The sequence below is a fragment of the Alexandromys fortis genome, unplaced genomic scaffold, assembly GCF_014885135.2.
Source record: "Alexandromys fortis isolate MF-2015 unplaced genomic scaffold, M_Fortis_MF-2015_v1.1 scaffold_12, whole genome shotgun sequence".
In the NCBI taxonomy this organism is placed as follows: Eukaryota; Metazoa; Chordata; class Mammalia; order Rodentia; family Cricetidae; genus Alexandromys; species Alexandromys fortis.
The window spans coordinates 15,309,155-15,331,288 of NW_026067937.1; the positions used below are offsets into that span (position 1 = coordinate 15,309,155).

The window sequence follows — 22,134 nt, forward strand, 5'->3', positions numbered from 1 at the left end:
TGGAACTCAAGGAAGACCCCTTTGAGAGTTTTCCACTCCCATGTGTCCCCACCATGTGTACCATGTGAATATACATGTCTCTAACTTTCTATTTTTCTTTTGTAAATCTTTTTTCCCTCCAGCTAAGAATTTTCGGGGGTTGGGGAAGCCTATCCAAATGGATGGCGGGGAGATCACATGCACACGTGACACTCAGGAGGAAGGGTGTTTTAAGAGGATGCCTACCTTAACTGGGGAAGAAACTTCCCTGCTCAAATGGTCTGACCAAAGGTGTAGAATTGCCAGAGAGAGCTGAGCTCAGGCCAATGAGAGAAGAGACGGGGAGGCATGGTCTCATCTTGGCCAAGATCTCCACTTCCCTACCCATTCTGCCTGTTCAGACTCCTGTTTCTGGCGTCCTGGTAAGCGCTGAAGCCCAGAGTTTCACTCTCCCACATCCTGTCCTGATCGCTAGGGGGCAGGCTTACCCCAGCTTCCCGGAAGTCCGGGCCCAGAGGATATTGCGCGCGAAATCCGTCGCCCAAAGTAGGTGCGATCCCCCACCCCCGCGCTGCCCCCGCTGTGCACCAAAGGGGCCTGCTCGGCTGCCCTGTGCTATTGATTGCTACCGCTCTTGGGTCTGGAAGTCCTGATTGCAATCACACAGGCTCCGCGGGCCCCGAAAACCCTGACGGGCTCTCACTCGGCCTTGGTTGGGAGCGCTGCACTGGTCAGATCGCTATGCAAATTGAGCCCCCCCCCCAAATGCTTTGTGTTCCTGCTGGGCTCTGGCTGCGCCCTCCCAAGCCCAAACCCGGGCTCTCTCGGCAGTGCCTTTCCTCCGACCTGGGCTGTTGTGGAGCAGAAGGTTTGCTCCTTCTATGTCCTGCCACCTTGGTGAGCTCCCTCCCCGCCGCCCCCCCCCCCCCGAGATTTACAAAGCAAAATTAAACTGCGGGAAAGTTTCTGGGTTCCCATCTACATCAGCTATTTCTTCTACCATGTAAGACTTGGCCCTTAAGACAGAGAAATCAGAGAGCATTTGTGATAGAGTGATTCATATTTGAGACATTTGGCCACCAGCCACAATTTGGTGTGAATGCTTTAGCGCCTCAGATCCTCACTGTCGCGCTTTGAGGTGAGTGTTGGACCCACAAGAGCACGAATAAGGGATGCTTAGGAAGCTCCTATGTTGTTGGCAGCTAGGAGAGCCCCCTCTGGGGCCCTTTCTTCTTTGTGAATGGAACTGGGACCCCTAATGCACTTGTGACCCCTACTCTCCCCTCCTACTGGTTCCCACCACCATCAGCTCCAGCTCACCTGTCACACAAGATGTAAGCTGCTTGGGAAATAGCCTGGTGTTTTGAAATTGGGGTGAGCTGGTGTCAGGAAAGATAGTTGGTGATCCCGAGGCTGCAGAATGAGAAACAAATGCAGAAATTCAGGAAGCTAAAGCAACAAGTAGATTAAAGTTATTTTTATGTAGCAAGCATGGTGTGGTCTTCACAGGTCCTCAGCAGATTTCTTTGTTGAAACTTTTAACTCGAAAGGGACAAGGGGGGTGATCACACAAACTTGCAAGAAGAGGGAAATATCAGTGTTGAGATGGCTTTAGTTCCAGCTACTAGGGAGGCTGAGAAAGGAGGACCACTTGAGCCCAAGAGTTCAAGGCCAGTGTTGGGTAGCCTGGAGGGTTTGGTGGAGAAGGTTGGGCGCGGGGGCCAAATTTTGTCGGCCCACATTTTACATTGTCTGCCAGTTAGAGAATCTGAGTAGTTTACAAGGCACAATTTGTACCTTTTCCGCTGGAGGGGATTGCCTGGCTCTTTTGTAGCAAAGCAAACAAGGAGCTACCTCAACAGGTGTTAGGATATGTTGATGCCGTTTTGTTTTTTCAATTGTAAATTATGAGGTTACCTAGGGAAGAAGTGTTTTTTAGTCTACCTGACAAAATAGGCTTAGGCAAGACGTGACTTAAGCCATCCCCCATCTAAAAAACAGAATGTTAGTAAAGTTTTTTTAAAGTTTGTGTTGATATAAAAGCTGTTTGGAAAATAAACGTGGGTGACTTTAAGATGGAAATGATCACTAAAACTTCCTCCCGATACTGCCGTGTAAATATTGTCTTTATTTTTACGCCTCCACGTGCCTGGGAAGTCAAATGCTTTGCTTGCCCTGTAGCCAATGAGGACCTGAGTTTTATTCCCAGAACCCACATTAAAATAGCCAGATGTGTACCCTCATAATTCCAGAGCTGGGGAGATGAGACAGGCAGGTCCTGGACCCTACTGGCTAGCCAGTCTAAACTACTTTGCAAACACGAGGACCTAGGGAGAGACCCTACCTCTAAAAACATGGTGGGTAGCTCCCAGAACAACACTGGAGGTTGTTCTTGGACCTACACAAGACAGACAAACTTACAAGGACAAGCAGAAGCCCTTCAGCAGGCCTGAGCATTTGTGTTTTGACAGATGTTCCCTCTTCCTCAGACACCAACTGGACGTCCAGGCTCGGCCTCTTCTCAGGACATGGACAGTGCCTATGGTGATTCTCTGCAAGGAGAGTGCCTCAGAAAGCCAGACAGGAAGCAGCTCAAGCTCTATGGAGTGGGGGACCCTGTGGCCATGTTCTCCTCTGATAGCTCCTGCCTGTCCTCTAGAGGAAGAGTCAGCAAATGGTTCTGGGACTCAGCTGAGGAGGGCTACAGAACCTACCATATGGATGAGTATGATGAAGACAAGAACCCCAGTGTGAGTGAAGACCCCTCCTGGCTGGGAGCCAAGAGAAAACTAACTGCAGGGCAGCCAGCACCCAGCTCGCTCTTGTCAGGTTGGAGTTATGATCCTCTGGTTGCAGGAGAGCTGGTAATTTCAGCTCTGTAGACAGGTCATCTCTGAGATGGGCTGGTAATGTCTGCTCTGTAGACAGAGCATCTCTGAGATGGGCTGATAATGTCTGCTCTATAGACAGGTCATCTCTGAGATGGGCTGGTAATGTCTGCTCTGTAGAAGAGTCAACATTAAGTGAGACCAGGAGTGTGAAATTCACGGTGTATTATATGCTTATCATGTAATACACTTGATAAACACATCATATCACATAATACAGAGTGTATTATATGCTTATCATATAATACACTTGATAAACACAGCTGCTATTATTATTAATATCATCTGCCATGATTACCATAATCTATTATACACAATAACTCTTATTAATAGTTTTGATCTGTTGAACATCCACCAGGTATCAGCGACTGTTCTACGTACTGGTGTCATAGCAGTGAGCAAAACTGCAGTCTCGCCCTATGTATTTATATTTTAGTTGAGACAGACAGATCAGAACTACACATAGCATTTACTGATAGGCACTGCAAAGCAAATGAAGAAAGGGGAAGGTGGACATAGGATGATGGCCCACTGAGAAGTGTTGCTGTATGACGTAGGATGTCATAAAAGGCGACTTTTAATCAGGTGACTTTAGAACAGAGGCGTGAAAAAGGTGAGGCTGTGTTAACTACCCAGTGCTGTAACAAATCACCCCAAACTGCAGCAGCTGACATAGCAAACACTTCCCAGTTGCTGGAGCTCAGGACTCCTGGTGGGCGTGTCCGGCTCAGGGGTTTCTGTCACAGTACCCTGAAGCTGCCCTGTGCATCTGAAAGTTTGACTGCGTGGTGGGGCTTGGACAGGTGAGAGGCTCTATCTCCAAACTCACTTCTGTGGCTCCTTGTTGGGCACCTGTTCCTCTCCACGTGGACTGCCTCAGGTATGGCAGCTGACTCCTTTCAGGGCAGATGTCTCAAGACAGAATGAGAGACTGTGAGTACCCAGCACGGGAGCCACTCGCTTTTGTGACCTAGCCTTAGAGGTGACATCCCAGCATTTCTGCATGTTCTCCTCATCAGGGGCAGGTGGCAGATTCAGTCTCTGCACAGGGTGCCATGGTAGAGGCTGCCCACCCCAGGAGCCGTACAGCTGAGGGAATAGCTAGTCTGAGGGCCCAGCCTGGAACTGTGCTGGATCAGATCAATGACCAGCAAGGGAACCCTTGGGCTGCAGTAAAGCCAGACTGGGGGTGATGGGGTCAGGAAGGCTCTAATATTGTAGGGCCTCGTGGGACATGGTGAGCGTTCTTTCTGTAGACAGAGCTGGGTAGGAAGTGTTCAGGGGGGAGCAGTATGCATGATGAAGTTTCAGTTTTCCATTTGAAGACGGATGACAGGCAGGGGAGTGGACAGGAGAGGAGATGGGGAGCTATGGCAGTGATCGTGGTGACTTGCACTTGGATCTTGGCAGTGGGGCGTCACAAGAGGGTAGCTGAGTGTGCTGTAACTGTAGAGCTATTGGGATTTGGAGACGCGTTGCCTGTGTCTGGAGGAAACGGTTTCCTTCCCAGGGGTGGTGAACATTGCCTGTTATTTGTGTAACTCTCAGCTCCTTCAAGTTAATTCTTTTGTTTCTCTTGCTTCCTTTGTTCCTCATGTAAGGCAGGAGTCAGACGTCCGAGCCTCCTACTAGGATTAACACCTTATGGGGTGGCAAGCAGACATTGTGGCTCTTGGTTGGCATTCCTTTGCCATGCTCACCTACCTGTACACTCTGTCTGCAGGGCATCATTAACTTGGGCACCAGTGAGAACAAACTCTGCTTTGACCTTCTGTCCAGGCGGGTGAGTCCTGCGGCTGCTATCACCAGGGCCTTCATGAATCCTTTGCTACAGTACCTTGCTGCACGCCTCACTGGCCCTGACTGAAGAGCTGGCAGGTTTGCCTTGGGAACAATTCCGCTCCCTTCCCCTCTCCTCCCCTCCCCTCCCCTCCCCTTCCCTCCTCTCCCCAGCCTAACCCTGTCTGCCATCAGAACTACATCCATCTCTGTTCCTTAATTTCTTTTTATTTTTACTGGGGATTGAACCCAGCACTCACACAGTCTAGGCAAGCTGAACTATGCCTTCTACCTTCTTAACTTTTTACTTTAAGGCAAGGCCTAAGTTCCTCAGGCTGATCTTGAGCTTATTCTGCCAGGCAGGCCTTGGATTCGGAATCCTCCTCCCGGAACCTCCAGTGTAACTGGGATTCCAGGCCTGTACCCTCAGGCCTGGCTTCTATGGCTGTTTCTAATATAGCTTGTAAAATTCCTTAAAATTTCATCAGATTATGTGTATGGGTGCTTTGCTTTCGTGTATGTCTGTGCACCAGGTACATGCCTGGTGCCTGCTGAGGCCAGAAGAGGGAGTCTGCTACCCTGGAACTGTAGTTAGAGTTGTGAGGCACCATGTAGGTGCTGGGAGTTAAACCCAGGTCCCAAGAAGCTGAGGCAGGAGGAGTGCTGTGAGCCTGAGGCCATCTTGGGCTTCACAGTAAGTACCAAGAGAGCCAGGGTCACACAGCAAGAGCGTGCCTCAGTTCTACGAAAGTGGAAATAGCTAGAATTGGTTTCGGTAATATTTAATTTACCTAATATATCTAAAGTATGACCTTTTAAGCTGGTAATAAATATACAATTATTGATATTTATTAATACTTGTTTTTATGAAGTATTTACAGTTCAGACCAGTGGCCTAGTAAGTGCTAAGTAGCCTCAGATACCAGTGGCTTCTTTGTTGAACCTGCTGTAAGGGGCGACAGGAGGGCGGGACCCTGTGGGACCCAGGGTTAGAGAAGTAGGTAATTTCAATTTTTTTGGTCCCCTGCCCAAGGACACTATGCTATTGGCTCTCTTTGACCGTATAGCCAGTATAGATCCAGTACCTGTCTATACAAGGAATGGTCTAAAATTTGCTGCCACACACAAAGGGTGAGATTGAGTGGAACCCTCAGGAGACAGTGTCCTAGTCCCCTCTCTAAAGCTGGAGCCAAGGCCAAGCTGACATCACCCTGCTCTGGAGCGTGCACTGACCTCTGGGGACACTGAGCAGTGTGCCCTTCCACCACTGCTTCTGTGCCCACCAGACTCTGATCGTGCTGTACAGAGAGCTAGAGTCAGAAGCTCTGGATATGGTTTGCTGGCTTTGCCTTCACTCTGCGAGCCCTGGGTGGCTTCTCTGTGAAATGGCCCGGGAGTGCTGTCCTGCATTCCTGTCTCCTTCCTCGGGGAGCAGAGGAAACCAGCTGCTGTGCAGATGCAGGTGACAGTTCAGCCCTCTGCCTTGCTCTGTTCCTTTTGTGTCCCCAGCTGAAACAGAATGACATGCTTCATGTGGAGCCCTCACTGCTGCAGTACCCGGACTGGAGGGGACATCTGTTGTAAGTGTCGCCATAGGCTGGTGGGTCTCAACGGGGGGGGGGGGGGGATGATGACCCCAGGGAGGCACGGTAGTGCCTGGGCACATCTGTGGTTGAAGGTCTACTGCCCAGGGATGTGCTGTTAAACTACAAAGCACAGGGAAGCCTCTCAACAAAGAATTGTTCCATCCACATATCGGTAGAGGCGGAGTGAGGGAGCTGGTTGTAGGCTAAGAACATAGTGTGGAGACCCAGTGACCAGGGGCTGTCCTGCCAGCCCCAAATCCATCCCCGTATTCCTAAGTCTGAGGAGAGTGAGGAGACTGTCCCCTGCTTTTCCAGTAGCTTTAGAGATGACAGATGGGTGTCTAGGGAGCTGGCTGAGACTCACTCTCAATGGTAAGATAGGCTGCTGTATACTGATCATCTCCTGGAGGTCAGACAAGCCTAGCAGGACTTGATCCAAGATGTATTCTGAAGCTCATATTCTTAGAAAAGGGTCATCAGGATGGTGGACCCTGGGGCAGGGGCTGTGCCACTTACCAGCAAGTGATTTAATTCCCTCAAACCTCAGTTTCTTTGTAAAATGGGAATGATAGTAACCATAGTTACCATGGAACATTCTCCAAATGACATATGTGTAATATTGATGCTCAATAAGAACCACAGTAACAGCCAGGTGGTGATGGCACACACCTTTCATCCAAGTACTTGAGAGGCAGAGGCAGGCGGATCTCTGTGAGTTCGAGACCAGCCTGGTCTATAAGAGCTAGTTCCAGGACAGGCTCCAAAGCTACAGAGAAACCCTGCCTCGAAAAACCAACCAACCAAACAAACAAACAAAAAAGCACGGTAACATCAGTTCCTATTATGATAATGTTTATTATTATTGTTTTCATCAGCTAGATCTATGTAGTGTTTGTTTTCATCCACTGTGTGGGAAGGTGGATATTCTAGAACCACACAGAATGCGGCTGGATGGGGGAGGGTGTGCTGGCGTGGAGACAAATGCCTACCACATCCACCCCTGGGAAGGGAGGACAGAGCAATGGCAGCTAGCCACCTGCAGTTCCCAGACAGGCTCTGGAGTGGACAGGACTGAGACCCTCTGACAAGTGTCGTACTTGTGGTTCTGTCCTAGCCTGCGGGAAGAAGTGGCAAAGTTCTTGTCTTTCTACTGTAAGAGCCCGGCGCCCATGAAACCAGAGAACGTGAGTCACCCCTTCCTTATGGGTGTGGGGTGGGAGGGTGCTTTCACTTAGTCTTGCCTCCCAAACTCATTGTGCTGTGTCCTTCTTGACCCCCTCACCTTTGAGAGAGACCCTCAGAGTGGCCAGTTCTGTCTCTTGTTCAGTTGATCAAGAGCAGGGTCCCCAGAAGTAAGCTTGGCTGGGAACCTAGAAAGACCTTCATCAGAATGGATTCTCAGGGCCCTGGGGAGAGGCCTGGGTCTTCCCCTGGTCCTTGCTCTTCTCTGTCCTCAGACAGTCACCTTTGTCTCTTGACACCCCTAGGTGGTTGTTCTGAATGGCTGCGCCTCGCTCTTTTCCGCTCTGGCCACAGTGCTCTGTGAGGCAGGAGGTAAGTGAGCTCCGTGCCCCCCTTCCTCAGCTTTGTCCCAAGGCTGGGCTGTGAACCCAGTTGCCTGGCATCAGAACCGCATCAGGACACCTTCAGCAATAGGAGAATATAAGAGATTACAGGGCCTTAAGTGTGTGGATTAACCAGACATCTGGGGCAGCAGTTCTGATGAGATCCATATGGTGTCAGGGTACTGCTTTCTCTCTCTGAGTCCCTCCACTTTCCCTCCATGTCAGGTCATGGTGACATCTTCTCTGACACCGTCTTATAGCAAGGAAAAACGACAGTAGCAGCAAGCCAGTCTCTCTCCTGTTGGGCAGGGCATCGAGGGTGCTCCTTCTCAAAAGGATCCCAGTGCGACTCTTACCAAATAGAAATTACATGTAAACTTAAAGGAGTCCCTGGCAAACGGCCTAAGGGAGTCAGTGTCGGCTTAGTCCAGACTGGTTCATGCCATGGCTGGGGAAGGACTGACTTGGATATACTGTGGGTCATATTTCAAACAAACAAAACAAAACAAACGAATACATCAAACTAAACAAAAGCCATTTTTTTTTTCTCGCTGCAAGGAAGGAAATTGGATGGCTATTGAATAGACAGCCAGCTGCTCTAAGAGGCACTGTGTAAGAGCTGGTTGTAGCTAAGGGTCAGTTGTTGTAAGGTTAGAGTCCTGCTCACAAGAGTCTAACTAATAAGTTAACACTGGTCACATCCGGTCACCAGATACTGCATTCCGGGCTAGGTCATGTGGCTTTATTCCTCTATGACATGGATTCTTTGACTAAACCCATTTTACCTGTGAGAAGACTGAGGCCAGACGTTAAGTAAAAGAGTCACACAAACAGAAGCAGTCACCAGGACTTGAACCCTAAAGGGAGATTTGCCGTAAGAATATGATGGACAAGTTCTTATTCAGTCTGGAACAGTCAGATGCAGGGACCCTATGGGCTCCCCCATTCTACCTGCAGGCGACCATGAGATCTTGAGTCAATGCCGATTCTCTGCCCTGTTTCAGGCCCTAAGTTAGGATGTTCAGGAGGATAGGTAGATCAAATGCATTTTTTATGATAACTTATAGTGGATTGATTTGCATGTGATCCCATTTTAAGTGAGCATCTATATTAGAAAGTCTGACCTTAGGGGATCCAAGCTTTAAGGTTTGGGGAGTTGAGAGGAGTCAGAATATGTTCCAGATATTTCCCAAGGATGATGGAGGCTTGGGAGGGCTGCGGATTTCTTGATAGGTGTCTGGGGTATTTAAGTCAGAGGCCAATGAGCGGCTACTCCTTCTCCTAGAGGCTCTCTTGATCCCCACCCCTTACTATGGAGCCATTACCCAGCATGTCTATCTCTATGGCAATGTCCGACTGGCTTATGTCTACCTGGAGAGTGAGGTAAGATTGCCTATACTCTAGTTCTTGCATCTGGATCTTCCTGTAGGCCAGGGTTTGCTGGGTCTGAATTTGTGGGCGGACCTGAAGGAATCCTGTGCTTTGGGGCTGCTGTGAAATGGAAGTGGAGCCTCTGCCTGGGTTCTCTGGAAGCTCCAAGCTACAGGCTCTAGGATTGCTGGGTCCACAGAGAAGCCTAGAACTAGCCCTAGAAATGAGAGGGTGGGAAGGGGGAAGCTTATGCCTTGGAAGTCCTGAGAGCCAATGAGAGCATCCTCGCTGCCTCTGCCAGATATCTGAGTGATGAGGGATGTCCCTGTTGTAAAGGTAGGGGCAGAAGGCCAGAAGGGGAAGTGTCCCTGCCCATTTTCCAGAGGCCGGACCCAGAAGACTGGAGATGATAGGGGAGGAGAGACCCAAGAGTTCAAGTTTGGGGTGGGAGTGGGGCACTGGATTTGGCTGCTGTCTTTGGTGGGTCTTTTCCCAGGTAACTGGATTGAATGCACGTCCCTTCCAGCTCACAGTGAAGAAGCTGGAGTTGGCCCTGCAAGGAGTTAATTCTGAGGTCTGGGGAATCGGTCAAATCCAGGGCTGTGAGTGGGTGGCCCCAGCAGGGACTCCCTTCATCTCTCAGGAGTTGGGTTTGTAACTTTTATAGGGACATATGAGGAGGAGTTGCTGAACTGTCCTTGGGCGGGTGGCGGGTGTCAGGCAGAATCCTGTGTCTTTGGAGGGTCTTCCTATTAGAAAATGACCCTGAAACCTCAGTGTACAATTTCCCCTCACAAGAAAGGGTAATAGGAGGTGTTGGGTTTGGATCAAATTGCCTATCTGCATGGAAATGCCAAGAGTGAAGCCCTCTGTTGTTTTCAATGAATGTGTGTGTCTTAGTCACTGTTCTGTTGCTGTGAAGAGACACCATGACAAAGGGAACTTGTAAAAGAAAGCATTTCACTGGAGTCTTGCTTACAGTTTCAGAGAGTTAGTCCATGATCATCATGGCAGGAAGCAGACAAGCAGGGCACTGTAGCAGTAGCCGAGAGTTTTACATCTTGATCTTATAGGCAGCAGGCAGAGAGAGACTGGGCTTTTGAAGTCTCAAAGCCCACTCCAAGTGATACACCTCCTTCAGCAAGTCCACACCTTCCCTCATCCTTTCCAGACAGGTCCACTAAAGACCAAGCATTAAAATGAAGGAGCAAATAGGGCAAACCACCACAGTATGCTAATTAAAAGAACACTCCCTCATCCCAGTTCCTTTGTTTCTCCTTCAGGTACAAATGTGGCTCATGGTAGTCTATAGTGTAGTGAGTTTCTCTGGCAATTTGAGGGGTGATCCTGCTCCTTTTGGGGGACTTCCTAGTAAAGGCAGAGACCCAGGTTCCTATGCTTCCTGGCCATTTTCAGCATCTGTGCACTTCACATTGAGGTCACTGAGGTCACTGGGGTGGTTACCTTTGTCATTCAAGCTCCCTAGTGCTCATGGCAGGAACTGTGGAAGTCTCCAACTTCCTCGTAGAATTCCTCCCACTCAAACAGCCTCTCTGCCAGCAGCTGGGCACACTTCCCCATTTCCTGCCTGCGTTCTTCCCACGGTTGGCACGACACAGCAGACGGAACTCTAGTCCCATTGATTTGCTTCTTGTTGGGTCATGAGTGTGCCCCTGCCATGCTTCCCTGGGATTCAGGCAGCTTTAGGTTCTAGGGTTGGGGGGACACAGTAACACCCCCATGCATGGTTTTAGGGTGTCAAGGTCAAAGGCCTCATCCTCATCAACCCCCAGAACCCTCTGGGTGACATCTACTCCCCTGAAGAGCTACAGGAGTTCCTGGGATTTGCCATGAGGTAAGCTACACCTCCCCTATGAAGTGAGCAGACATAGCTCGGATGTGAGCCTTGGGGCAGGTGCCTATGCCTTCTTAGCTCACTGGCCTACTACCAGCTTTGGTGTCTTTCTGTCTTCTCAAAACACCAGCTGCAACACTAGGGCCAGGCCCCATGCTGAACATTTATAATTTTTTGTATGTTAACCTGTGTTCATGTGTATAGTTGAATGTGGAGGACGGAGGTCATTCCTTAGACGCCTTCTAATAGATTCTGAGAAAGTGTTTCACTGATCTGGTATACTAGGCTGTCTGAAATCCTCTTGTCCTTACTTCTCCAGCACTGGTATTGCATGTGCATGCCACCAGGCCCATGTGTTTAGCAGGTTATGGGTATCAAACTTGGGTCTTGTTTGCAAGGTGGCTCTTTACTGAGTGGGCCGTGTTCCCAGCTGAGCATCGTCTGTGCTGTCTCTATGGTCGTCATCACAACAGCCCCATAGAAACGGATTCTATCATCATCGCTGCTTGACAGAGCCTCAGAGTGGTCTAACTATGAGTGGGAATGACATGAATCTGAGTCCATTTGTCTCCAGCCCGCCATGGAGGACCCCAAGGGTGCCTCCTCCCCTTCCCCCCGCAGTACATCAACAGCTCTATCTATAGTCCTCTGCTTTATGGATGTAGCTTCTATTTGTGAAATTATAGACCAAATCAGGGTGTTCCTGGGATCAAATTGGGTTGTTTCTGGGATAAGCTGGTTTGAAGCCCTGGGGTAGTCTGTGGTCCTTTGACAAAGCTTCTCAATGCTGACTGACGTATTTTGGCTCCCTCTTTCCCACCATCTACCCACTGCAGGCACCAGCTTCACGTGATCATGGATGAGGTTTACATGTTGTCCGTGTTTGAAGAGTCTCTTGGGTACCGGAGTGTCCTGAGCCTGGAAAGGTGAGGAGCTCACTGCAGCTGATTCTCCAGCAGTTTCCCAGCCTCTTTCTGGGTCAGCCTACAGGCCATGGCTTGCCCCAGGGCAGTTCCATTAATGTCTATTTGATCTTGCTGGTCTTCAGACCAGGAAGATTAGGTAGATCAGGGGTCTTCAGATTATTCTATGACGTTCCCAAGAGCTTCAAGGAGGGCCTTGGCAATGTTTGAAGAAGCATTGGGTCTATGAGAACTGGACTCCTGCTGTTTCCTTCCTCTTCAGAGCGGTTCTAGTTCCTTCTGTCTGTCCATCATTCCTTCTGTCTGTCCATCCATCTCCCCATCCATTCATCTATCCCCTGACACACTTCATCCTTCCACGCACCTACTCATCGATTTGTCTATCAGATTTCTACCTAGGAAAAGGTCTCAGCAGCTAAAGGCACAGCTAGCAATTTCCATGACAGTGGCAAGAAGCACTAAGGTGGAGGTGGCTGAGAAGCTAAGAGGCCTGGTTTCCTGGGGTTGATCAGACAAGCCATTTGACGAAGTGGTGCTGGACCTGCTTTCCAGCTCAGAGGTCAGGCTCATGGCTTCTCACTCAGCTCCCACAGATATGTGGAGCAGTGAGCTTGGCTGTGTTCTAATGATAGTTACAGGAATAGGCAGCAGGCTGGCCCCCATGCTAACGGAAGCATGGGTGTTGGTGATTCAAAGACAAGACGCCCAGCTTCATCTCTCCATGTATCTATTCACTGGCATGTCTGTGATCTCCTGGCTCTGGGTTGCTTATATCTCCTTGTTCTGCTCTCTGTAGGCTGCCTGACCCCCAGAGGACACACGTGATGTGGGCCACCAGCAAGGTGAGTCTCTGGCTAGCCTGGGCGAGAGGGGGTGGAATTAGTTTCTCCTGTGGAAACTGGCCACAGCTATCATGCATCTTCTTGTAGGACTTTGGAATGTCTGGACTCCGCTTTGGCATCTTGTACACAGAAAATCAGCATGTGGCTACTGCTGTGGCCTCCCTCTGTCGCTACCATGGTCTCAGCGGCCTGGTCCAACACCAGATGGCACAGCTGCTCCGGGACCATGGTGATTTGTCTGGCTCTTACAGGAGGGGTGGGGTTGTAATGTGTGTGGGACTTGGGGCTCACGGGTGCCTCCCCTGTGGAGGAGCTGAGGTGATGTCTTGCAGTGTTGTTATCTCCTCACCCTCATCCGGAGAATAGGGCTGATGATGGTGCTAGTCTTGTTGGCCGAGTGTGGCCTGCAATTTGTTTAGAACAATACATGCCATAAAACAGGCTCTTGACGAATGTGAACTCACTGATCAGGCACAGTGCTATGTGTCTGTTCTTCTAGCTACTTGGGGGGCTGAAGGAGGAAGATCCTTCCAGTTCAGGAGTTCCAGGCTAGCCTGGGCAACATAGCAAGATTCCACCTTCAAAAACGAACTTTAGTTACCGTTGAACACAGATCAGAAGTTCCTGAGGAAATGTCAGTATGATGGCCAGCTCTCTTGGATCGTTCCCGCCTTCAGCAATGAGTTGAGAGAGCAACGCTGTCCTGTAATTGTTGCTCTTCACTGAGTCTCTCAGATGTTCTTTTGGTCCACCTCATTTCCCTCCCCAGGGCCTTAGGGAGAATTCCTACGGTTCCCCTTGTCTTGCAGGTGTGGAAAAGGAGGATCAGGTACTAATTACCAATCTAATAGCCTAAAAAATTTTAGAAACAGCGGCGATACCTACTGAATGTTGACAAAGGCGGTGGAACAGCCAGGAGACTTGCCCTTACATTGATGGTGGGGACAGGAGGTGAAAAACAATTTGGCAATTTCCACTGAACACACCTATCAAATAACCCAGTGGCAACAGGCCCAAGTGAGAAACTGTGATGGTCACACAAAAACCTCTGCATGAATGCTGCTAGCTGTTTTTTTTTTTTTTCATAATCACCCACATCTGCAAACTGCTCCACAGGGGAGTTTATACACAGATGTGTCCCGTCCACACCGTGGAATACTTATGCCAATAAAGTCCATGGCAGTGTGGATTTCTCCCAAAGACACTGTGCTATTGAGAGAAGCTTAGGGTCAAGACTTTACATACCCTATGAGGCTGGTTTTGCTGACATTTAGGAATGAGCAAGACTGTCATGTGTGTGACATATCAGTCATTGGGATAGTCTTTGGGGTTATTTAAATCCTGATTGTGGTAGTACTTTCAAAAATGTATGAATGTGTTATAATCCATAGAGTGTGTACCCCTCAAAAGAGGTCAATAAATCTATGACGACCAGAGAGGTGAAGTTGCTGAAGGCTTCCTTTTCCCAAGATGCCCCACTGGGATAGGGATTTGATCTGTGTGGATCTAAGTATCACTTTGTACCTGCAGACACCTTTGGCTTGGTTCACATCCTGGGGGACTTTGTACCCTGGGCTCCTGAATGTGGTGTGGGAGCTGGCACTCAGGGCTGTATACCTGGATCAAAGGCACTTTGTACTGATCACTGAACTCCCAGCCCCTCTGAACCCATGACTCAGGAAGCCAGAAAGAAGGACTCCTGTGGTGTTGGCTGCCATGCCCTTTTGTCTTTCAGCGTGTAGATTAATGCAGCGATCCAAGGCAGTTTTAGATTCCTGCTTCCCTTCCCTTTAGACTGGATCAGCCAGGTGTACCTGCCAGAAAACCACGCCCGGCTCAAGGCTGCCCATACCTATGTCTCAGAGGAGCTCAGAGCCCTGGGGATACCCTTCGTGAGTCGTGGGGCAGGCTTCTTCATCTGGGTTGACTTAAGAAAGGTAAATAGGGTGGAGCTGTGGGTCGAGGGGATGTCGGCAGGGGAAGCCCCGTAGGGTCTCCTGCGTCCTGAGCTACTTCTTTCCTTCCAGTACCTGCGCAGAGGCACCTTTGAGGAGGAGGGGCTGCTCTGGCGCCAGTTTTTGGACAACAAGGTGCTGCTCTCCTGCGGGAAGACCTTCGAGTGCAAAGAACCCGGCTGGTTCCGGGTGGTCTTCTCAGACAAGGAGAACCGGCTCCACCTGGGTGAGCAGTCTCTTCCCCCCAGCCTCCCAACAGCATCCTTCCAGCGACCCCTGCTTCTGACCTGATCAGCTCCCTACTGACCACTCCTCGCTTCTTCCCAGGAATGCAAAGGGTGCGGCAGGTGCTTGCAAGGCAACCTCAAGTGGTAGACGAGGCCTCTCCCTGTCACACTCAGGAGCCAAGTACCCAGTCTGTGTGAGCAGGCCATTGCCTCACAAGCACCCACTGTCCCTCATGACCTGGACAAGAAAGGCCACGGGAGATTAAATGTGGATTGCCGTTTGTCGACAGGACTTGTCACTTGGCTTTGGCCTTGAAGAGCCCTCCCTGCTGGCAGTGTGAAGCTGTTTAAACTGATGCTATTCTGGGCTGTTGCTGTCCTCTGTTCAGTGGGACTGGGACCAGCCAGCCAGATGCCTGTACTGTCAATAGTGTACAGGATAGGGAGTCCTGACTGTTCCTAACCACAGCTCCTCTCTAGGACAAGAGTAAACAAGCAACTGTTCATTCTTTGTGATGGTGCCTTCATGCCTTCCTTGTTGCCAGGAAAACAAGCCAGAGGAACTGTGTACACACACACACACACACACACACAAACACACAAACACACACAAAGTGATAGCATTCCAAGATGTATGGGGTGAATTTCGTTTGTTCGGGGTTGGGTGCCCAGAACAGGCCTCAGCTTGGGATGCAGAGAGCAGAATTCTGTGGTGGGGAAGCTGTGGCTCCTCAGAAGGCTAAAATGCCCCATCAAGTTCTGAAACACACCTCCACTTACCTAGGAAGAAGATACACCTTCACTGGCTCCCACAGCAGTAGCCTGGCAATGGCTGGAGAGGAGGCCCAGTGGTTAAGAGCACTTGCTGGTCTTCAGAGGACAGGAGTTCAGTTCCCAGAGCTCACAGTGGGCAGCTTATGGCACATGTGTGCCTGTGCATGCACACACACACGCACACACACACAAATAAACCATAAAAAGGAATCTCAGGTGGACCATTCATGTGTCCATTGCTTTCTGCCATTTTCTTGGTTGGTCTGTACATTCCCATTTTCCTATTTTGTGGTTTTCCCTATCATTGGTTTATTTTTCTCCCTTTTCTTAGATTTTTCTGGGTTTCCTCCTGTCTTATGGTTTTTATTGCTGTGAAGAGACCATGAGCTTGGCAACTTTTATAAAGTAAAACATTTAAGTAGGGAGGCTCGCTTATAGTTTCAGTTTCATAGGTTCAGTCCATTATCATGGTGTGCTGTGGGACAATGGCCTTTTATCCTGTCACTTGTATTATTTTAATAAAGAGCTGATTGGTCAGTAGGCAGGCAAGAAGTATAGGCGGGGTGACCAGGCAGGAAGTAGTAGAGGTAAGGCAATGAGAACAGGAGAATTCTGGGAAGAGGAAAGAGTAGCCTGCAGTCATCACCCAGCCACAGAGGAAGCAAGATGAAAACACCTCACTGCTAAAGGTACCAAGCCACGTGGCTAACACAGACAAGAATGATGGGCTAATTTTAGATGTAAGAATTAGTTAATAAGAAGCCTGAGCTAATAGGCCAGCCAGTGTTATAATTACTGTAAGCTTCTGTGTGTTTCTTTGAGACTGAATGGCTGTGGAATCAGGCATGACAGAAACCTCTGTCAACAATGGTGGGGAGCATTGTGCAGGCAGACATGGTGCTGGAGCTAAGAATGCTACATCTTGCAGGCAACAGGAAGCTTGAACAAAAGAGACCTCAACACCTGCCTCCACAGTGACACACTTCCTCCAAGAAGGCCATAACTCCTCATAGTGCCACTCCCTTTGGGGGCCATTTTCTTTCAAACCATCACATTCCCTTTCCTGGGCCCCAAAGGCTTATTGCCATATCATAATGCAAAAAAATACATCCAGTCCAACTTCAAAAGTTGCTATAGTCAATAGTAGTCTCAAACTTGTTTCAAAGTCTCTTCTGAGATGCATGACAATCTTTTAACTTTGATCCCCTTGTAAAAATCAAAATCCAAAAGCATACCATAGTGAGGAAATACTGGACCAAAATGAGAATGAAAACCAACTGAGAAACTCCAAATTCTGCATCTTCATGTCTGCTGTCAAATGCTCTTCAGATCTCCAACTCTGATCAGCTTTGTTGACTGCCACACACACTTCTCTCTCTTGGATTGGTTCCACTCCCTGTTAGCCGGTGCCTTTGGCAGGCATTCCATGATTCTGGTATTGCTAACATCTTAGGTTCTCCAAGGCAATCCAGGCTTCAACTTCACAGCTTCGTGCAATGGCCTCCCTGCTAGGCCTCCATTCAGGGACACTCCAACACATGCCTGGACTGACCAGCTTTATTCTATAACTCCTATCCTTAACTCTAAAGCCAAAACAATGTGGCCAACGCTGCTGAGTTCTGCTTGCTGGGGCTGGAACATGGCCCCCTCATTCAATTACATCTTCACCAGCTTTCTGTCCTTTACTACCTAAGCGTGGCTGTCCTGAAACTTGCTCTGTAAATCATGCTGGCCTCAAACTCAGAGAACCACCAGCCTCTATCTTCCCAGGGCTGGGATTAAAGGTGTGCCCCACCACACTCTGGCTCTAAGCTTTTTTACTTGTTAATCTGTTTATCTCTTTGAGCATAGCATTTAGCTCCATTCCATTTCCTAGTGCTCTCAAAATTCTCAAAATTTTCATTTTGTCATTTATCCTGATGAATTTGCTCCTTTTCATTATAAATCATCATTACAATTATCATTGAAAAACAGAGTCTATACTAGGTTGTTTTGAGATTTCTTCTGCCAATGGAATTAATCCAAAACCCTTTGCTTTAGCCGCAGGCAGACTCTTTGGACAAGGGCAAAGGGCAGCCACTCTCTTCACCAAAATATCACAAAAGCGATCTCTAGGTAACATACTAAAATTCTTTTCCTATGAAACCTCTTGAGTGAGCACCCCCACAGTTCATTAAATCATACTCCATACCACTGCCTTCCATGTTTTTACTAGTACAGCCCATTAAGCAGCCCTTAAAGCATCCCACTACTTTTCTAACCCAAACTCCCAAAGGCCATTTTACTCCAAACAATATCATGGTCAGACTTATCACAGCATTATCCCAGTCCTTGGTACCAACTTCTATCATAGTGAGGATTTTTATTGCTGAAAAGAGAAATCATGGTCATGGCAACTCTTATAAAGTAACACATTTAATTGGGATGCCTCGCTTACCATTTCAGAGGTTCAGTCCTTTATCATCATGGGGGCGAGGAGCATGGCATGCAGATACTTTAGAAAGAATGTTTGAAGAAGTAAAAAAAAAAGTTTTACCTAAATGGGGATTACAAATTGCTCCTGAAAAAACACAGAGGACATTCTGTCAATTACCTAGGTTACAAAATAGGTTTGTAGAAAATTAGAACACAAAAGGCACAAATTAGGAAAGACCAATTATGAACTCTTATGACTTTCAAAGATTGTTAGGAGATATTTTCAGTCTATGACTGGCTGTTGGGATAGAACCTGACCTAATAGTCTATTTAAACAAAACCTTAGATGGTGACAAAGACTTGAATAGTTCCAGAGAATTAACAGAGGAAGTGGAAAAAGAATTGATGGTTGTTAAAGAGAAATCAGAGGAGGCACATGTAGATAGACTGAATCCAAATCTTAATTGTATTCTAGTCATATTGCCTTCCAGAAATTCCCCTACATGAATTTTAATGCAGAGGGAAGATCTTACCTTAGAATGGATCTTTTTTTTTTTTACCACATAAACCAAGTAAAAAATTAAAAACTTATGTGGAAAAAGTTTCTGAATTAATTATAAAAGGAAGTTGAGATGTCATCAACTAGCAGGTATAGACCCAGCAGGGATTATAGTGCCTTTTACTGCTGATGAAATAAAAAAAATTATGGGAAGATAATGAACCTTGGCAAAGAGCTTGTGCTAATTTTTGGGGAGGAATTAATAAGAATTATCCCAAAAGTGATAGAATTAACCTTATAAAGAGAACTACTTGCATTCTTCCCCGAATTGTATGTGATGCACCAATAACTGGAGCCCGTACATTTTATACTGATGCAAAAAAAATCAGGAAAAGCAGGCTACAAATTAGAAGATATAAGTAAGGTGGAACAAAGTCCTTATAATTCTGTCCAAAAGGCAGAATTATATGCCATTCTCATGGTGCTAAGGGATTTTAAAGAACCTCTTAATATAGTTACTGATTCACAATATGCAGAAAGAGTTGTTTTGCATATTGAAACAGCTGAATTTATACCAGATGATACAGAATTGACTTCATTATTCATACAGGTTCAAAATATAGTGAGGAATAGGCTTTGTCTCATATACATAACACACATCTGATCCCATACAGGTCTGCCAGGTCCTCTAATACAAGGTAATGCAGAAATTGATCAGTTATTGATTGGAAGTGTGCTGAAGGCCTCAGAATTTCCTAAGAAACATCATGTCAATTGCAAAGGTTTAAAGAAGAAGTTTTTTATTACATGGCAATAAGCTAAGGACATTATAAGGAAATGTCCTACTTGTTCTTTATATAACCAAACACTACTACCTGCAGGAAGTAACACAAATGGTACTGAAAGTAATGAAATCTGGCAGATGAATGTGTTACACTTTACAGAATTTGGAAAATTAAAATATGTACACCATACTATTGACACTTATTCAGGTTTTCAATGGGCAACTGCCTTGAGCTCAAAAAAGGCTGATTCAGTAATCACACATTTATTAGAAGTTATGACCATCATGGGTATCCCTGCACAAATAAAGACAGACAATGGCTCAGCATATGTGTCTAAGACAATGAAAGAGTTTTTTGCTTATTATAATATAAAGCATTATTACAAGTATACCAAACAATCCTACATGTCAGGCAGTTATAGAAAGATCAGATCAAACTATAAAGTATATGCTAAACAAACAGGAAAGGATGGAAAATACCCCCAGAAATAGATTGCATAATGCTTTATTAACCTTGAATTTTCTTAATGCCAATGAGACAGGAACAGTAGTGGAGAGTCATTGGATAATAGAAAAAACTTCTGAATTAAATCAGTCAGTATATTTCAAGAATGTGTTGACCTCACAATGGAAATCAGGAGATTGCTACATTAGGGAAGGAGTTTCACTCTTGTTTTCACAGAAGAAGAAAAGTTATGGATACCATCAAAATTGATAAAGATTCTGTTTGAAAAAGAGAAACCTTTTAAGAAAGAGAAATGATGGCTCATCCACAGAGGTGGTAAGAAAACCTCATAAGGGTTGGGGCAGGGCTCTGTTCTTGTCTTAGCAGGAAAATATTCATCTTCAAAGAGTGGAGAGACCTTGGACATCTATATGCCTAAAAATAAAAAGATGGCTATTTAGAAAGAATCAACAAGCAAAGAGAAATTTGCCTTATGATGCTGTATTATCTGCATGGTAAAATTTGATTATTTGGACATGTATACATCTCTACTTAAAAATAAGAGCTGGCTTTGGATTTGGACAATGGCTATCCTTCTCTAAATCCAAGCATGCTGTTAAAATAAAAATTCAGAATTTCTGTCTCATGGCAGGAGCCATCTGGTACGGGACGGAAAGAAGATAGATTTTAAGGAAATATTTTACTTTTCTCTATGCCCATTTAGTTTATATCGTATCTTTCATTGAACATATGTCTATATGAATAATGCCTAAGTTCTCCACAATGAACAGGAGATTTTCCTGCAGTAATCTTTGAAGCTTCCAGGAAGAAGATGGGGCCCCACAACAAGACTCCACCTGGTTGATATGACGTCATGATGCTGATAGCACTACTAAGAGACCAGTTTTTGGGTACCAACTGTGGAAATGGTGCACCTTTTTACAACATTCTGGACAGAACCCCAAATAAGAACTTCAAAACAAACAAGCAAACAAAAATACCCTATCAACTATTCAGAGACCATTTGCAATTATACAAAACATTAATCTTGAAACTTCACCATCATTTTACTTTTACCATATCCCATAGGGAAAAAAACCCATTGCTCCCATGACAGCAGGAAGCAGTTCTAGAAAGTGGCATCCCCTCTCTCAACAAAGTTTGTCCTCATGGTTAGAGACACCATTTAGAGGTTGATTATTATGTGCATGGAGTTGGGGGCAGGGGTGGAAATTATGTAGGCCTAGAGAGCTCAAAGAAAGGGAAGATTGAATGGGATAATAGGCAATTTAGTGTGAACTTATTCACACTAATAATAATAATAGTAATAATAATAACAATAGTGAGTAAAAGAAAACTTGTGAGCTATTATTTATGGACAATTACACTGGTATAGTTTCTTGTATATTGATACAAGTTTAAATTATATTTGTTATTTCTGTTTACAATATTTGTACACCTATGCAAAGTTATTTTGTCAAATTGTATGCTGCATGTTTCTACCTCTGCCTAAGATATTTTGTATATTGATACAATTTTAGGATATATTTATCATATTGCATTATATGTTTCTACCTTTGATTAACACATTTATATATTGTTTACATTTTGAGGTCATTGTCCTCCTTTACTGCACAGTTATTTAAAGATTGTTTAATATTGTGATATGAAGTCTTAATCTTTAAGTTATATAGGTATTAAGTATTATAGGCCAGTAGTCATTCATGTTTGTTATACTTTTAGTCAAACTAGTTAGGTTCTTTAAATACATAGAGATTGTATTCTGAATTGATAGGTAACTTTCAACCACTTCAATGATCAAATGAACATGGCATTTAAATAACTTAGGATTCTGTTGACATGAGACACTATTTCTCCTGGCAGCACCAATCTGCTCCTAAGAGAGTGTTGAACACTAAAGACACTCCACTTGGAGTTTATTTTCTTCTGGGCAAACTGCCCATGCCTTGATCACTGACAAAGTGCATGATGTCCAGACTGGACAAGCAGGATACAAGAGAAAAGACTGCCAAGCCTTGCCAAGACAGGGTAAGATGGTTTTGAAAAATTTCCTACCTCTGAAAATGGTATGTCAGTTACTCTAGGCCTTGGCCAAAGTTGGTTGTTTCAACATTGCAAATGAGACTTTGGGTGATTGCTCAGGCAACCAGTTGTCTCTGTCATCTACTACACAGTTTGGAAGCTGCTTGATTGTACTACTTCCTGCCTACTCAAGTAATATTATCT

General features: G+C 46.4%; 1 protein-coding gene across 7 annotated transcripts; it reads left to right on the forward strand.

Moving 5' to 3' along the window:
* The first annotated feature begins 467 nt into the window (after nt 1-467).
* Accs (1-aminocyclopropane-1-carboxylate synthase homolog (inactive)) lies at nt 468-15,481 on the forward strand. 7 transcript variants are annotated; one of them, XM_050147089.1, is made up of 15 exons: nt 468-525; nt 2,469-2,729; nt 4,591-4,650; nt 6,156-6,226; nt 7,347-7,416; nt 7,720-7,786; nt 9,083-9,180; nt 9,665-9,742; nt 10,923-11,023; nt 11,860-11,949; nt 12,743-12,788; nt 12,876-13,017; nt 14,583-14,725; nt 14,816-14,969; nt 15,071-15,481. In XM_050147089.1, exons 2-15 carry the CDS (start codon nt 2,508-2,510, stop codon nt 15,166-15,168), a joined length of 1,440 nt encoding a protein of 479 aa, XP_050003046.1. In that variant the 5' UTR covers nt 468-525; nt 2,469-2,507; the 3' UTR covers nt 15,169-15,481. The 7 variants fall into 7 exon arrangements, with proteins under 7 accessions (XP_050003046.1, XP_050003047.1, XP_050003043.1 ...); XM_050147090.1 differs by having other exon boundaries at nt 504-529; XM_050147086.1 differs by lacking the exon at nt 468-525 and adding an exon at nt 536-876 and having other exon boundaries at nt 2,451-2,729.
* Nucleotides 15,482-22,134: the final 6,653 nt, after the last annotated feature.

Excerpts from the sequence above, each read along its gene's own strand:
- Accs (XM_050147086.1), top strand. The coding sequence starts at position 721 with ATGCAAATTGAGCCCCCCCCCCAAATGCTTTGTGTTCCTGCTGGGCTC. Across the intron at positions 6,227-7,346 it reads GACTGGAGGGGACATCTGTT|CCTGCGGGAAGAAGTGGCAA; the intron begins GTAAGTGTCGCC and ends GTTCTGTCCTAG. Across the intron at positions 7,787-9,082 it reads AGTGCTCTGTGAGGCAGGAG|AGGCTCTCTTGATCCCCACC; the intron begins GTAAGTGAGCTC and ends TCCTTCTCCTAG.